Source organism: Triticum urartu, chromosome 4 (assembly GCF_003073215.2).
Source record: "Triticum urartu cultivar G1812 chromosome 4, Tu2.1, whole genome shotgun sequence".
In the NCBI taxonomy this organism is placed as follows: Eukaryota; Viridiplantae; Streptophyta; class Magnoliopsida; order Poales; family Poaceae; genus Triticum; species Triticum urartu.
Genome location: NC_053025.1, coordinates 610340783 through 610358231, shown reverse-complemented (window position 1 = coordinate 610358231; position 17449 = coordinate 610340783). Strand labels below are relative to the sequence as shown.

The 17449-nt window shown below is 46.9% G+C and overlaps 1 protein-coding gene and 1 pseudogene across 1 annotated transcript; one reads left to right on the top strand and one right to left on the bottom strand.

Moving 5' to 3' along the window:
- Window positions 1-3180: 3180 nt before the first annotated feature.
- Window positions 3181-11002, bottom strand: LOC125554993 (vesicle-associated protein 1-4-like). The gene is made up of 5 exons (XM_048718325.1): window positions 10871-11002; window positions 9522-10049; window positions 6215-6629; window positions 4081-4088; window positions 3181-3648 (listed from the first exon to the last, which is right to left on the bottom strand). Exons 1-5 carry the CDS (start codon window positions 11000-11002, stop codon window positions 3181-3183), a joined length of 1551 nt encoding a protein of 516 aa, XP_048574282.1.
- Window positions 11003-11312: 310 nt separating this feature from the next.
- Window positions 11313-17080, top strand: LOC125554992 (annotated as a pseudogene).
- Window positions 17081-17449: the final 369 nt, after the last annotated feature.

Genomic DNA, 17449 nt, shown 5'->3' with positions numbered 1-17449 from the left:
AGAGAGGGGGGAAAGGACTTAGCGAAATTTTGAGCCCGGGCTGCCGGCATTTGAGTCAAACTAGCAGTAGTGCGTTTTGCCGAAACGCGCTATAGCTAAGATAGCTATAGCGTGTTCCAGAGAAACGTGCTTCAGCTATTCCATTCTGTTTTCTTTCATTTTCATTTACTTTTCTACTTGTTTTTCACTTTATTTTATTTCCGTTAGCAGCAGCGCCTTACACGTAAGAGCGCTACAGCTAAGGAGATTAGCAGTAGCGCTGGGCCAGTATACGCGCTACTGCTAGGTTGGGCTAGCCATGTGCGCCCAGTTCAAACATAGCAGCAGCGCTTTTCGCTAGTACGCGCTACTGCTAAAGTCATAGCAGTAGCGTGGTTTATCTACGCGCGCTGCTACTAAGTAGCAGTAGCGCTTGATTTTGTACAGCGCTACTGGTAAGATTCTGTGTATAGGCTTTTCCCTAGTAGTGATCGCCGCCCCACGGATTACACGGAGCGGGCATACTGGCATCGCCGCACGGTCACTTCATCAAGCCGGCATTGACCACGTCACGACCTGCATCGGCAGCACCGCACTACTGCTTCTTCAAGCTGGTGTTCATCACGCCGACCTACTTCGACTCATCGGCTGATGTCGAGGCTTCGACATCTCGGTTGGGCCGGGGGCTTCGCCATCTCTTCATCAACCTACTCCGAACACTTCGGCGTGACTAGCCGACCAGCTCCGTCACGTTAGCTGGGCCGAGGGCTTTGCCTCAGCGAGTCAACCTTTACCAGCATTGCCATGCCGTCGTTTTATCGCCCATCAGGCAATGGGTGTGCGGAGCGAGTCCCAATTTTGGGAATCACCTTCCTTCGGATTGCTACAACAAATAAACCAGGTGCTACTAATCCCAGTATTTTATGCTTGTTGGGGTTCATGAAGGAAATATGCCCTAGAGGCAATAATAAAGTTATTATTTATTTCCTTATATCATGATAAATGTTTATTATTCATGCTAGAATTGTATTAACCGAAAACATAATACATGTGTGAATACATAGACAAACAGAGTGTCACTAGTATGCCTCTACTTGACTAGCTCGTTAATCAAAGATGGTTATGTTTCCTAACCATGAACAAAGAGTTGTTACTTGATTAACGAGGTCACATCATTAGTTGAATGATCTGATTGACATGACCCATTCCATTAGCTTAGCACCCGATCGTTTAGTATGTTGCTATCGCTTTCTTCATGACTTATACATGTTCCTATGACTATGAGATTATGCAACTCCCGTTTACCGGAGGAACACTTTGTGTGCTACCAAACGTCACAACGTAACTGGGTGATTATAAAGGAGCTCTACAGGTGTCTCCAAAGGTAGATGTTGGGTTGGCGTATTTCGAGATTAGGATTTGTCACTCCGATTGTCGGAGAGGTATCTCTGGGCCCTCTCGGTAATGCACATCACATAAGCCTTGCAAGCATTGCAACTAATGAGTTAGTTGCGGGATGATGTATTACAGAACGAGTAAAGAGACTTGCCGGTAACGAGATTGAACTAGGTATTGGATACCGACGATCGAATCTCGGGCAAGTAACATACCGATGACAAAGGGAACAACGTATGTTGTTATGCGGTCTGATCGATAAAGATCTTCATAGAATATGTAGGAGCCAATATGGGCATCCAGGTCCCGCTATTGGTTATTGACCGGAGACGTGTCTCGGTCATGTCTATATTGTTCTCGAACCGTAGGGTCCGCACGCTTAAGGTTTCGATGACAGTTATATTATGAGTTTTGATGTACCGAAGGAGTTCGGAGTCCCGGATGAGATCGGGGACATGACGAGGAGTCTCGAAATGGTCGAGACGTAAAGATCGATATATTGGACGACTATATTCAGACTTCGGAAAGGTTCCGAGTGATTCGGGTATTTTTCGGAGTACCGGAGAGTTACGGGAATTCGCCGGGAGAAGTATTGGGCCTTGATGGGCTTTAGTGGGAAGAGGAGAAAGGGCCTGCTGCGCCCCCCCTCCCCTCTAGTCCAAATTGGACTAGGGAAAAGGGGGCCGGCCACCTTTCCTTCTCCTCCACTTCCTTCTCCCTTCCTCCCCTCTTGGTGGACTCCTACTAGGACTTGGAGTCCTAATAGGACTCCACATCCTGGCCGCACCTAGCCTTGGCCGACCTCCTCCTCCTCCATCCTTTATATACAGGGGCAGGGGGCACCCCATAGACACAAGTTGATCCACGTGATCGTTCCTTAGCCGTGTGCGGTGCCCCCTGCCACCATATTCCACCTCGATCATATCGTTGTAGTGCTTAGGCGGAGCCCTGCGTCGGTAGAACATCATCATCGTCACCACGCCGTTGTGCTGACGGAACTCATCCCCGAAGCTTTGCTGGATCGGAGCCCGGGGAGCGTCATCGAGCTGTACGTGTGCTAAGAACTCGGAGGTGCCGGAGTAACGGTGCTTGGATCGGTCGGATCGGGAAGACGTACGACTACTTCCTCTACGTTGCGTCAACGCTTCCGTTGCGATCTACGAGGGTACGTAGATAACACTATCCCTCTCGTTGCTATGCATCACCATGATCTTGCATGTGCGTAGGAAATTTTTTGAAATTATTGCGTTCCCCAACAGTTAGTTGTGGCATAGTAGTAGTGACATGGCCCCTGCCCTACTACTAGCCTGTTAACCCACGTCATTACTAGGCTTCTCCCTACTAGTACACTAAAAAGCATCCCATATCCTATTACTAAGCTACCAGGAGTGCTTGAAGTAGATCTAACATCCGACGACGTACATGCCGACATGACATTCTCCTGAACCTCCGTTCGCACCAAGATGAAATATATTATTTGCCCAATGTAGGTCGCTCAAAATTAAACATGCGAATTCTTATAGTCTTCATATCTGGTCACTAGCTACACTTATTTTCTTGGATTCACAAGAAGTTTTTGATGTTTTCGTATTTTAGTGTCATGTGTGCATACTTTTATATATAAATATAAAATCGCAAAAGGTGTGTGCATCTGTTGACGTAGAGGCTGGGTGAAACATATTTTCTTTTTTTATAGTTTTATAAATAAATAATAAATTGCAAATGATTGCTTTCCCTAGAAAATAGGTGGCAGGACATGCTACTAATACCGATGAGCCACTAATGCGAGCACAAAACAAAATTGATTTAGAACGTTGTCCATAGAAGAGTAGGGGAACTCACCTCAGTATGTGGCACACTGTCAGGGGATTCTTGTTGATATGCTGGGTAAAGAACAACGCCCAAGTCTCTTCTATGCCATATTTGTCCTGCCTCTTCATGATAGAATTTATCTAAATCGCAGCCATATTTGGAGTTACTGAAGCTCTCGCTCACAGTTGTGCTGTACAGAATGAACTTGTCATCGCACTCCATGCTTTGTGCAATGGACTTCTTCGATGTCCTTCTTACGAACAATTCCTGTGTGGACCTTGGTGGCAGGATTCCTCTATTCGGAGAGGTTGGGTACTCTGCTACATTTGCAGACGTAGACTTTGTAATAAAAACGACGTAGTTATCCGTGACGTTGACAACCTTAATTGAGGAGGAAGCTGACAACATCTCATTTGGCAGAAAGGGGAAGCGTAGCTCATTGGGGTCGACCTGGATCAGCTCCTGTCGGGACAGAAGAAGAGCAATCATGCAATTAATCGAGTAATGTTATAGCTCAAGGTAAAAGCTGCATCATCATCTATACTAGTATTTGTTGGGTTTCAACCCTGTCTCCAAGTAAAAGGAGCAGCCCCATCTCCAAGCAACCTAGAATTCAAATAAAGGGGCTTATCTCTGTGGCATGTGGCAGGATAAGATAACTTGCATCGCATTAAATGCATGTAGGGATTGAATAGTACTAGTGGATAGTGCAGCTGGACTTAGAAGTCCATGTTCACAGAGTAGTGCTAGTTTGTAGTAATGAAGCATAGTCGGTTCATTTGTCCTGTAAAAAGGCTTGCAATCCCATCGTTGTAATCAAGCTACTCCTCCAGAGAAAATATTCTACTTCAAGCTTAATACTGCTTTGTGCAAGTGTGTGCGTGGGGTGAGTACTACTAGTTCTAGGCACCCCTAGCACTCATAGTGTAGCACATCTACCACAAATAGGGAACCTCTACCATTCTTAGTGCAGGACCCCTACCACTAAGAAAATACTCCTAGCACTCCAAATCGGGACCCGTACCACCCGTAGTGCACCATAGTAGTTTGGGCTAACAATTGGCATCAGAACCTCGTTCCGATAGCCATGTGAGGTCTCCTGGACTAAAGGGGTACTAACCTAGCTAGTTGGCCCATAGTCCACGGGCCAAGCTTATGGCCCATCAATCTCATAAGGAAGGATTCTGGAAGCTCTGAACCAAGGCACGGTGAAGATGGACTCTACTGAAGACTTGGAGTGTACCCCAAAGGATTGCACTTAGGGCTGGCATGTATTTCTCCAGCTAGCACCCGACCATGTGTAACCCTATATACCCCTAGTACCTCTTTGCCATACAGTAGCAGCTTCGCCTGGCTGGCGGCACCGCTCCGCTCCCCCCCCCCCCTCGTTGCGATGATGTAGCCCTGTAGCACGGCCGCTGCTTCAGCGCGAGGTTGCAGTACAACATCTGCTGTGACGAGCTAGTTTGCAGCGCGACAGCCGCTTTGGCCGGATGGGTTGTAGCACGACCTGTACTACGACAATCGAGCTAGGACGCAGCACAACGGCTGCTGAGACGAGCTAGACCACATCACGACGGATGCTTCGACCAAATTGGTTGTAGCACGGTCGCTGCTACGACGAGGTATAAGTAGAACGCAACACGACGGCTGCTGTGATGACCTAGCCTGCAGCACAATGGCTGCTTTGGCCGGATGGGTTGCAGCATGGTCGCTGCATCGACCAGCCCTTTGCAGCAGTGTCGCCCCGGTGACTTTCCTCCCAACCTTACAGCTCCCGAGTTGGCGCTTGCGACACCAGACACTGTCGTCGTGTTATCGCGTGCGTAGCAGCTGTGCCTAATAGCTCCTGCACGCTGCACTAGCGCACCAGTGCAGGGCCCCGCTGGCCATCCACACGGTCATCGTCTTCATAGCAAAGTTGTCGGCCCTTGGCAACATCGTTCATCGGCCCCGCAAGCACTGTCGTGGCGGCTCTCCGGCAGGATGTGAGAGATGGCAGTGATAAAGAGGTGGGGGCATGCAGGCTGTTATGCAGCTTCTATGACGACACATGCAGCCATGGTGTTTCTTCTCTGCTTTGCGGCGCAGATGGAGGGACTAAAAAAGGGATTAAGAGATAGCGGAGAGAGAAGGAGCGTGTTACACATCGGTGAACAGATCTTTTTAAAAGATCCGCCGAGTTTGGAGCCGTTAGATCTGACATGATCTCTCGGCCGAGCATCGTTCTCACTTTTGCAATAGAAGTCATGTTGCGAGAACTCTTTTGCACCACAGGTCTTGTTGCAGAAACATGTGCAACAAAGGCTGTGTTGCAGTTTTTATTTGCAACAGAGGTCTTGTTGTAGAATTTTTTTAAGAAATTTCTTGCAACACATCTCTTGTTAGCGTCTTTTTTTTGCTTTGCAGATTTGTTTTTGCAACGTAGTTCTTGTTGCATAAACGTCGCCACATGGTGCAGCAGATGGGATCACGTGGCTGGTTGGAGGTAGCAAAAATAGATGTGAACGTGTGTGGTTGGATTAGATGGGATCCAATGGCTGCGTGGGTGGCAGAAGGCTGCGCGTGATCGGTCGGCTGAACAGAGTAATTTCCTAAGAGAGAGAGAGAGAGAGAGAGAGGGACGAGTGGCTAGAGATGGTTACCGAGAGGAGCACACATGGCCGATGACCATGGGACGCATGGCAGTAGGTGGAAACTGTTTATCCGTGGTCAGAATCAGCCGAATAGATTAGAAATCTTTTCCCATTAATTGTTGCTGATTTAGGGATGTGCGCTTTTTTAGATAGTTGTGCGCATCTATTGATGCAGAGACTAGAAAAGATATATTAAGTTTTTCTGATTTTTTATCAATAAAGATCCATTGCCACGATTGCTTTCCCTAAAAAAGGAGGGCATGCAGGAGATGCTACTAATTTTGATGATCTACCAATACGAACACATGTAAATAAAATGGACTGGAAATAAAACTGGTTTAGAACGTTGTGCATAGAGGAGTATGGGGAAGTCACCTCAGTATGTGGCATACCGTCGGGGGACCCTTGTTGATATGCTGGGTAAAGAACGACGCCCAACTCTCTGATATGCCAAATTTGACCAACCTGTTCACTGTAGAATTTATCTAAATTGCTGCCATATTGAGAGTTACTAAAGCTCTCGCTCACAGTTGTGCTGCAAATAATGTACTTGTCATCACACTCGATGCTTTGTGCAACGGACTTCTTCGCTGTCCTTCTTACAAACAATTCCTTTGTGGACCTTGGTAGCAGGATTCCTCTATACGGAGAGGTTGGGTGCTCTGCTACATTTGCACCTGGGGACGTTGTAATAAAAACAACGTAGTTATCCGTGACGTTGACAACCTTAATTGAGGAGGAAGCTGACAGCATCTCATTTGGCAGAAAGGGGAAGCGGAGCTCATTGGGGTCGACCTGGATCAGCTCCTGTCGGGACAGAAGAACGGAGCAATCATGCAATTAATCAAGTAATGTTATAGCTCAAGGTAAAAGCTGCATCATCATCTATACTAGTATTTGTTGGGTTTCAACCCCGTCTCCAAGTAAAAGGAGCAGCCCCGTCTCCAAGCATCCTAGAATTCAAATAAAGGGGCTTATCTCTAGGGTATGTGTCAGGATAAGATAATTTGCATCGCATTAAATGCATGTTAGGATTGAATAGTACTCCCTCCATTCCATAATATAGTGTCAATAGATTATATAGGAAGTCAAACTTCTTCAACTTTGATCAATTTTTTACAGAAAAATATCTGCATATATAATATCAAATTCATATCACTACATAAAACACAAGATATACTTTCATATTATATTAATTTTGTATCATTATTGTTGATATTTTTCTCCATAAACTTGGTCAAACTTTGTGATATTGGACTTTAAGAAAAAACTATGTGCAGTATATTGTGGAATGCAGGGAGTAGTGGACAGTGCGGCTGGACTTAGAAGTCCATGTTCACACAGTAGTGCTAGTGTATAGCGCACGCAATGTGCAGCATAGTCGGTTCATTTGACCTATAAAAAGACTTGCAATCCCTTCGTTGTAATCAAGCTACTCCTCTAGAGAAAATATTTAGCTTCAAGCTTAATACTACTTTGTGCAAGTGTGTGTGGGGGTGAGTACTACTAGTTCTAGGCACCCCTAGCACTCATAGTGTAGCACCCCTAACACAAATAGGGAACCCCTACCACTCTTAGTGCAGGACCCCTACCACTAAGAAAATACCCCTAGCACTCCAAATCAGGACCCCTACCACATAATGTAGAACCCTACCACCCATAGTACACCCCTACCATAGTAGTTTGGGCTAACAATTGGTATCAAAGCCTCGTTCCAATAGCCGTGTGAGATGTCCTGGACTAAGGGGTACCAACCTAGTTGGCCCCCAGTCCACGGGCCAAGCTTATGGCCCACCGATCTCATAAGGAAGGACTCTGGAAGCTCCAAACCAAGGCGTGGTGAAGATGGACTCTACCGAAGACTTGGAGTGTACCCCAAGGATTACACTGAGGACTGGCCCATATTTCTCCAGCTAGCAACCGACCATGTGTAACCCTATATACCTCCAGTACCTATTTGTCCCGCAGCAGCAGCTTCACCTGGCTAGTGGCACCGCCCCCTTGCTGCGACGATGTAGCCCCGTGGCACGGACACTGCTTCAGCGTGAGGTTGCAGTACAACATCTGCTGTGACGAGCTAGTTTGCAGCGAAACGACCGCTTTGGCCGGATGGGTTGCAGCAAGACCGCTGCTACGATGATCGAGCTAGGACGCAACACAACGGCTACTGAGACGAGCTAGACTGCATCACGACGGATGCTTCGGGCGGATTGGTTGTAGCACGGTCGCTGCTGCGACGAGGTATAAGTAGAACGCAACATGACGGCTGTTGCGATGACCTAGCCTGCAGCACAACGGCTGCTTCGGCTGGATGCGTTGCATCATGGTCGCTGCATCGACGAGCCCTTCACAGCAGCGTCGCCCCGGTGACCTTTCCTCGCAACCTTGCAGCTCCCCAGTAGGGGCGCTTGCGACACCAAACACTGTCGTCATGTTGTCGCGTGCGTAGCTGCTGTGCATAATAGCTCCTGCACGCTGCACTAGCACACCAGCGGAGGGCCCCGTCGGCCATCCACAGGGTCATCGTCTTCATAGTAACGTTGTCGGCCCTTGGCAACATCGGTCATCGGCCCCGCAAGCAATGTCGTGGCGGCTCTCCGGCAGGAAGTGAGAGATGGCAGGGATAAAGAGGTGGGGGAACGCAGGCTGGTGTGCCGATGCTACGAGGACACATGCAGCCATGGTGTTTCTTCTCTGTTTTGCGGCGCGGATGGAGAGACTAAAAAAGGGATTAAGTGACAGTGAAGAGAGAAGGAGCGTGTTATACATCGGCGAACGGATCTATTTAAAAGATCTGCCGAGTTTGGAGCTGTTAGATCTGACATGATCTTGTGGCCGAGCATCGTTCTCACTTTTGCAATAGAAGTCATGTTGTGAGAACTCTTTTGCAACACAGGTCTTGTTGCAGAAACACCTGCAACAAAGGTTGTGTTGCAGTTTTTATTTGCAACAGAGGTCTTGTTGTAGAATTTTTTTGAGAAATTTCTTCCAACACATGTCTTGTTAGCTTTTTCTTGCATTGCAGATTTGTTTTTGCAACATAGTTCTTGTTGTATAAACGTCGCCACATGGTGCAGCAGATGAGATCACGTTGCTGGTTGGAGCTAGCAAAAATGGATGTGAACGTGTGCGGTTGGATCAGATGGGATCCAACGGCTGGATGGGTGGCAGAAGGCTGCGCGTGATCGGTTTGCTAGAGATGGTTATCGAGAGGAGCACACGTGGCCGATGACCAAGGGACGCATGGCAGTTGGTGGAGACGGTTTATCCGTGGTTAGAATCAGCCGATAGATTAGAAATCTTTTCCCATTAATTGCTGAGCAGTGCTACAGGGACGACATATTTCCAGCCGAAATCTGGACGATGCATCAAATCTTCCGTTGGATTGTATCTTTTAGCAAATCAGCACCGTTTAAGATGGACATCGTCCAGATTTCGTCCATGCACTGTCGTGTGCAGAGTGCGTTAATTGTTGCTGATTTAGGGATGTATGCTTTTTTAGATAGCTGTGCACATCTATTGATGCAGAGACCAGAAAAGATATATTATATATTTCTGAATTTTTTATCAATAAAGATCCATTGTCATGATTGCTTTCCTAAAAAAAGGAGGGCATGCAGGAGATGCTACTAATTTTGATGATCCACCAATACGAACACATGTAAATAAAATGGAATGAAAATAAAATTGGTTTAGAACGTTGCCCATAGAGGAGTATGGGGAACTCACCTCAGTATGTGGCATACCATCGGGGGACCCTTGTTGATATGCTGGGTAAAGAACAACAGCCAACTCTCTCCTATGCCATATTTGACCCGCCTGTTCATAATAGAATTTATCTAAATCGCTGCCATATTGAGAGTTACTGAAGCTCTCACTCACAGTTGTGCTGCAAATAATGTACTTGTCATCGCACTCGATGCTTTGTGCAACGGACTTCTTCGCTATCCTTCTCACAAACAATTCTTGTGTGGACCTTGGTGGCAGGATTCCTCTATTCGGAGAGGTTGGGTGCCCTGCTACATTTGCAGCCCGAGACATTGTAATAAAAACGACGTAGTTATCCGTGACGTTGACAACCTTAATTGAGCACAAAGCTGACATCATCTCATTTGGCAGAAAGGGGAAGCGGAGCTCACTAGGGTCGACCTGGATCAGCTCCTCTGCTGGTTCAAGAACAACAGCCAACTCTCTGGGGTCAACGTGGTTACGGACAGAGGAGCTTATCTACACAAGAACAGAGGAACCATGCGATCCGGTACCGTTAGCTCAAGGTAAAAACTGCATCATCATCTATTTGGACAAGATAAAAAGCAAGGAGAAACAGAGGGCAAAGTGGTGTGAGGCTATCCAGTTATTAATAAGAATAGTACAACGGGATGAATTTTCATGGAACTACAACGTTGTCTGACCTCTAAAATCCAACATCAGAAATCCAGAGAATTGTACCTTCTGTTGGAACTTCTTATTCAACCAATCCATCTTCTACGGTTCTACCTTTACCCTTCCTGCCACCGGCCCCACCGGCAACAATCCGCTGGACACCGGAGGCTAGAGCAGTGCCGCACACATCGCACCTTTGCTCGCGCCGCCGCTGCTTGCTGAGGAATAGGGGAGGTCAGCGCTAGAGGTCGATCGATTCGCCGAGGAACTGGCAGAAGAGAGGAGCAGCTAGCAAATCGATTAACCAGTCAACCGGGAGGAATTAGTCCAGCTTTTATTGTAAGTGGAAGGAAGACTTGGTCCAATTTTTGGGGATGAACGGTCTATTATATTGATGTTGTTGAGAAGAACGGGGAAACATGGGAGAGATGAGATCGATGTCGATGGAATCTCTAGCTGTCTTGTCTATTATATTGGGGATGATGCCATTCGGATTTAATAGATCGTGGCATGACAACGGATATAACAAGGCAAATGATTCCTACCGGCCAGCCGGCTGAAGCTTGGGCTGGCCGCACACGTGCCGCTCGATCAGAACTGATTGAACAGCACACGCTCGATCAGAATTGACCCACGCACCACTCAGCGCCAAAGTTCGTTGCTACAATCGACCCCATCAGATGCTGGAACCGGCCGTCATTCTTGCTACAACCAGCAGGAGTAACCGAAGGCGCCAATTTTGTTTTGCTGAAACCGACACCTGTGCTGGAACCAGCGAACCGGGATGCTACATCCATGGTGGTGAGCAGTCGCCAAGGTGCTGGAACCGACGACATTTTTTTGCTGCAATCGGTGATAAGGATTGCTAGAGCTAAACAAAATGCTCGATGCTGGGTTGGGGCATGGCGGCGAGCTAAGCTACCACAGGTGACCTGGGAAAAAAGCTGCAACCGTCCGTTGGGGAGGCTGCAAATGGTGGTGCACGGAGCTGCAATCGTGGTTCTGCGAGCGTTGCCGCGCACTGCTACGAACAGGCCCACACGAACGCCGGCGAGCTGCAATCAAACAACCATGCCGCGATGTTTTTCAACGGCGGAGCTGCAACCGATGGCGTTTGAGGGAGCTGCATCCATTCAGGGACTACCATGGCGCTTCAAGCGCGGCATGAGCACGGCGAGATGTTGGTGGTAGGTTTGCTGCGAACCACGACGCCAGCGACGAGCATGAAAATGATCTAGCGTGGAGCGGCGGGCGGCGCGGTGCTCCGACTGAGGGCGAGACGAGGCACGGCACTGTGCACCCGACGAGTTGTGCGAGATGCGGGAGCTGCGCAAGGAAGAAGCTTGGGGCGGACCGTTTCTGCCGGATCCAACGGCCCACACGGCTCGCATCAGACGGCTCCCGCACAGCCGGCCGGCCGGCCAGTGCCTAGCGCTGTCGTGTAACCAGAGCACTTCAATTTCATATATTGCGCTGAGCCGGTTTTATAGTACAACCTCTCGCACTGTTTCTTACCTGCCGAACATGTATTTTTGCAATTTTGCAGACAAAAAGCAACCAAAATTCATCAGAACTTCAGTCTCGTTTTGCATTGTCTCTGCTTAGTCTTTCCTCCAGCAATGCAATGGCTATGCAAGCAAGACCTCAGTGGTATGGCCAATAGAAAGGCATGTACTATGTATGCCACGCTGAACTACTGCTTGTTGCTGGGTTGCCTCCGACACACAGCTCCGATGCCTCTTGGAGGCGCAAACGGAAACAAAGAGCCTCATAAAACAAAAACAAAAACACAAACAGCACCCTGGAGATCCTTGTGCAAGCCACCGTCGATCGTCGCCCGAATCCGGCAGCACCGGAGCGCCTGCCAGAGACGGAAACGAAGCACCACCACACCTAAGGCCGGAGAAGCTTTCCTCGCAGCAACGCTGCTTTATGGACCTCAAGAAAGGCTCGCCGCGAACGGCAAAGCTCATGTCGATGTGGTTCGTCAGCCGGGGATGCACCCCGAACCTCTCCGACCACAGCCCCGCTGTCGCCCGTCGTCCGTCGACGCCGTCGAGAGAGAACACCGGGACCGCCTGCCTTCATCCTCGAACCAAACTCCAGCACAGCCATCCTTCGCAGATCACCAACGCCATCGCCACAAAGGGCAACGGCAAGCCCCAAAACATCCGTCGCCAGAACTGAGCTAAGTACTGTGGAGCACACACAAAAAATTCCCCAATCTAAGCAGGCCCTAAGTCTTAATAAACACTGCAACCTTTGTATGCTTGTTAATGTTTGCATGGGAAGTAGAATAAATGGACACAAGTTAGGTTGACTTGTCATCAGATAGCTTTGTTTTGAGTACATACGTTTTGCCTTTTGGTGTTTCAATTTTGCAACTGTGAGTGTGTCGAGTTTTCATCGAAGCTGGCAATTAGTTATTAGCAGAACTGTGAACAACTACACAATAGCCTGGTATTGGATTCAGATTGTTTGACTGGACAGTGCACACTAATTGGCCTAGTAATTACATCCAGATCTCAGGTATATGTGTTGAGTAATGCTATCGATCTAAGGGATAACTGAACGAGCAATTCCTTCTCTCATGCATGTGAATTTTGACCTACAACGTCATCAGTAATGTAGCTCATGTGTTACATTGTAGTATATTTTCTGTATCTCTTACTCATGTATGACAGTGAATTTATTGCTTGAATAGAATTCATTGATAGAGCACTTTCGTGGAATTGATGTTCTTTCACTGTTTACTGATTCAGGAATGCTATTCTTGGAACTAGTCTTGTAGCATTTCTACTTCAAGGAAATGAAGCCAGCGGTTATGATGTCCTTGGCATTAATTTGTTGTCTCTGCAGCTGTAGCCAGTGCTGATGTATTGCTCAAGGTTTGTTACTGCTCAGTCTTTATATATGATGTGGCCAGATTTTTCACAATTCCGTGATACCTTGCTTCTTTAAATATATATGCCATGGAAATAAATGACCAGTTATCAGATTCATCATTCATCATGTGATTTTATTAGAAGAAAATAGTATAGTTACTAATGTCCCATATTCTAGTGGTGCTAGATCTTACACTGGCTCTCTTTAAATTGCAGAATCAGTTTTGGGCCACTCCAAGGAAAAATAGTGGTCACTGAGGATGACGTGCAAGGAGGAATAAATTTGTTTGTCCGACAAGTCACTGAATGGTATCCAAGCCTAATCCCAAGGGTCACCTTTTGTCACTAAGCACCACATTACATTCTAGGTGAACTGCATTCCTCTATCAAGTTACAGGGTATGCGTGCCCTTTACATTTTATTGCACCAATGATACTTCATCAAGAAAAATGCCAATCCACTGAGTGATAAACTGCGGAAGAAAAAAGCGTTCTCAGTCTGCGGCATAAGGATGTCAATGATCTTTTTGGTAATTGTAGACTTGTAGTGACATTGTATGATTTATTCTGAATTTGTTACGTTATACAAGAGGAACTATGTTGGACACCTGCTGCTCGTTGTTCCTAAAGTTAGAACAGTGGCACCCTGTTGTTACGTCTGATGATACATTCTGAATTGTTAAAATTTTTTATCAAGAATGATTCTGAATTGGCATTAGCAGTTGTCCTGTGATTACACAAATGATATATTCTAAATTGCCGATGTCCTCATCCGCAAGTGTCTCGCGGAGTACGGAGAGCAAGACGCACTCTGCATTCTTCCTTACGGCTTCCCACGGTGCGGCTTCTCCCACAGCACTGTGCAAATCCTGTTGTCGCTGGATGAGATGCTCGTCAACGAAGCGCTCCACCAGGGGCTCAAGATGTACTCCGGCTGGCTCACCTTCCTGAAGTTCTACATTGACGGTAAGTTCTTCGGCGTGCAGTTGTAATGTGCGACATCACTATCGGTATGTATATATGTTCTCTGCCTTTCCTTCTCCAAATATTACGGTTTAATGTTTAAGAATTTTTGCTATCCTACATGCAGTGTGAATTGTTTTGCAATGCAACATGTAGCTGTTACAGGCATAAGATTTTATCAGGTTGAAGGCAAGATACATTGGTGTTGCTTGTGGCTTAACAGGTATGTGGCAGTGTCAATGTGTCGAAGCTGCATTAGGTAAATTAGCTCAGAACTTCACATTCAAGAGATAAACTAGGAGTGGAGTGCAGTCAGAGTCAGACACTCTGTTGCTTTCTGCTTTCCTTTGTCGAAGGCAATTTTCTTTCTCTTTTTTTTTGGAATAAACACTGGACATATCGTTTGAGAAACTATGATAGACTATTAGTAAGGTGTTGATTGAAAGAATTCTGAAAATGATGGAACATGGTCGATGTGGAAAAGAACCTAAAAGCATGAATTGGTTTATCAAGTTAAAGGCCAACAGAGGGTGAAGTCCGATACAGCATTTGTCGTCATGATTATCACCTGCTTGGCATCCATTATACTCCTAGCATCTCCAGTAGCTAAGGTTCTTTACATCCTGGACAAAAATGTTTCAGTTTGACAACTTTACAATGCAGCACCATATAATAGGTGTCGATCTTCACATTGATTGGCAGATTTAGAGTAACCATAGCAGGACATAGCTGCTGCATTGGATATTTGCATAACAGCTGTGTGGCCCCTGTTATAAGTATAATTATGTTTAAGTTAGAGATTAGGAGTTAAAAATGGGATTGGTTTAAACCATGTACGACTTGTCCCCTACTCCAAGCCTCTTTTACGTTGTACTCTATATATACCCCTACGAGGGTCAGATCAATACAACATATAATTCCAGGGTTCTATATTCTCTCACATGGTATTAGAGCGGTTAGTCTTACGACGCCGATCCTAGGTTCCTCTACCACTTCCGCAGCGCGCCGCCCTCGGGGAAATTAATCTTCTCTCCTGGGGGCGCGGCACCCGATCAGTCAAAGATTTGATCGGTCTCGTAGTTTTAGATCCAATTTTCAAGTTCATCATCATTAGATTGATTCCTTAAATTAGATCAACTTCAAATTTTGAAACTCAAGTAGATTGTTTTTTCTTTAGCCACAAATAAATACCACGGTGCTCAAAATCCGGTGAAATCGGTGCAGAAATCGCAGCAGGGGCATCGAGCACTCTCCATCGACTCTTTGGCGGCTACGTGCGGGATCAGCGGCTGTGCATGTAGATCTCGCCTGAGACGCTGGTCGCCGGAGCCAGCAACGCTTCGAGGATCTCCACCGCGTCCGACCTCAACGGATGACACATCATCGAGTTTACATCGTCGACATGCCGCTGCAACGTCATCGCCGACACTTCATCGTCAAGGTCTTCATCAACATCGTCTTCACCAACATCTTCGTCAACACATCGCCGACGCCTCGTTCACAAGATGGGCACCTAGCGTCCTCTGACAGACTTTTCTGCAAGACGCAACCTCGACGACGGCAATGACCGCGTCACGACGACGGCATCGACCGCGTCATCCATGACGGCACGACTGCGTCGACATGGCGTCACTATAGTGACGACCCCTACACGGCCATACGGTTCTGGCAAAACCGACGTGTGCTCGATGGGTTTCCTCCGGTCTTGGCAAAACTGGTGGACTCATCGCCGACGGCACCCTCTGACATCCGCAAGGTGCATCGTCCACGGCTGCAGCTCCGTCATCTACAACATTGCGCAATTTTTTGTGCCTCCGGCTTTGTGCTACTTGATCATCCACGACTATCTCGACCACGGCTACATCACATGATCGGCTACCTCGACATTGACATTAATGGCTACGTCTACAGCAACTCATCGGCAACAACTCCAGTCAACAGCGTCCGCGTCGTCACTAGCGTTCACGCCACTCCCGATGTGACTGCGGGAGGGAATAGAGGAGAAGGCAGGAAGGCACCAGAAGGGGACGCAGTCACCGCCTTAGGTGCCAACCCATCAGAGACGCAGTTGATGATGGCGCGGCGAAGAATATGACGAAAGCACAAGAGTTCAAATTCAGTCGTCATCGTCCGCTTCACTCCCGCTACGACTGAGGGGGAATGTTAGAAGTATAATTATGTTTAAGTTAGAGATTAGGAGTTAGAGATGGGATTGGTTTAAACCATGTACCACTTGTCCCCTACTCCAAATCTCTCTCACATATTGTACTCTATATATATCCCACACCTGGTCAGATCAATACAACAACATAATATTATCATCCTACAATTTCCACAGCCCCCTGTAGTCCATTATGATTTCAAGCCTATAGCAATGTGCTTCTAGATGATGACATGGGTGTCCGTCTCAGTGACTTTGGGTTAGCTAAGTTCCTTCAAAGTCATAACTCTTTCAAGTACTATTACTTCCGCGAGCTTACAAGGACCAAGAGGATCAATTGGAAACATTGCACCAGGTAAACATTCACTATATTATTATTAGCTTTCCTCACTCCCTAGTATCATTCAAGTTTTACTTTTCCATTCTTTAAAAGGAAACTTGTATGGTTTTCAATAATCAATGTAGTAAGATAACTCAATGTTAAATAATGCAGAGTATGGCATCGGGAACAAGATCTCAAGAGCAGGCGATGTCTATAGCTATGGAATTATCATCCTAGAAATGCTCACAGGGAGACGCCCAACAGATGTGTTGTTCAAGAATGGCCTGACCCTTCAGAAATTTGTTGGAAATGCATTCCCCAAAAAGATCCGTGATATACTTGATCCTACCTTCATAATCCTGAGCTCCGGAGACGAAGGCCTGGACCATGCAATGGTGGGAATGCTGAGCTGCATTATGCAGCTTGTTCAGCTTGGTCTCTCATGCTCCACAGAGACACCAAAAGATCGACCGACAATGCCAGACGTCTACACAGAAGTCTCTGCAACCAAACGAGAATATTCAGCATCGCGTGCCAAGGAATAGGACACACTGTTTTTGTTTGCATGTATGTTACGAGTGAGTTGAAGTCTATGCTTGTGTTGGGGTTCTACAAAATTTTGTTGTACTGCTAATATTCCGTCAAGAGAAATACCAGTCCACCGTGTGAGAAAGTGCAGAAGAAAACATGCTTTCAGTCTGCAGTAGAAGGATGTCAAGGATGACGTTGTCCGACTTACTCTGAATGTGTTATATTATGTTGGACACCTGCTGCTCATTGTTCCTCAAGTTAAAATAGTCGGCACCCTGTCTGTAACTCTGAAGATACTTTCTAAACTGACATTAGCAATTGTCTCACCTGGTGTGTATATATATATGCTCTCCGCCTTTCATTCTCCCCCGACTACGGTTCAA

Bases quoted from the DNA above. Each gene is read 5' to 3' on its own strand.
- LOC125554993 (XM_048718325.1), bottom strand. From the start codon at position 11,002: ATGGATGTAGCATCCCGGTTCGCTGGTTCCAGCACAGGTGTCGGTTTC. The intron at 10,050-10,870 runs GTAGCAACGAAC...GTTCTTGTGTAG, and splicing joins AGCATCTGATGGGGTCGATT to ATAAGCTCCTCTGTCCGTAA. The intron at 6,630-9,521 runs GTTCTAAACCAA...CTGTCCCGACAG, and splicing joins CATACTCCTCTATGGGCAAC to GAGCTGATCCAGGTCGACCC.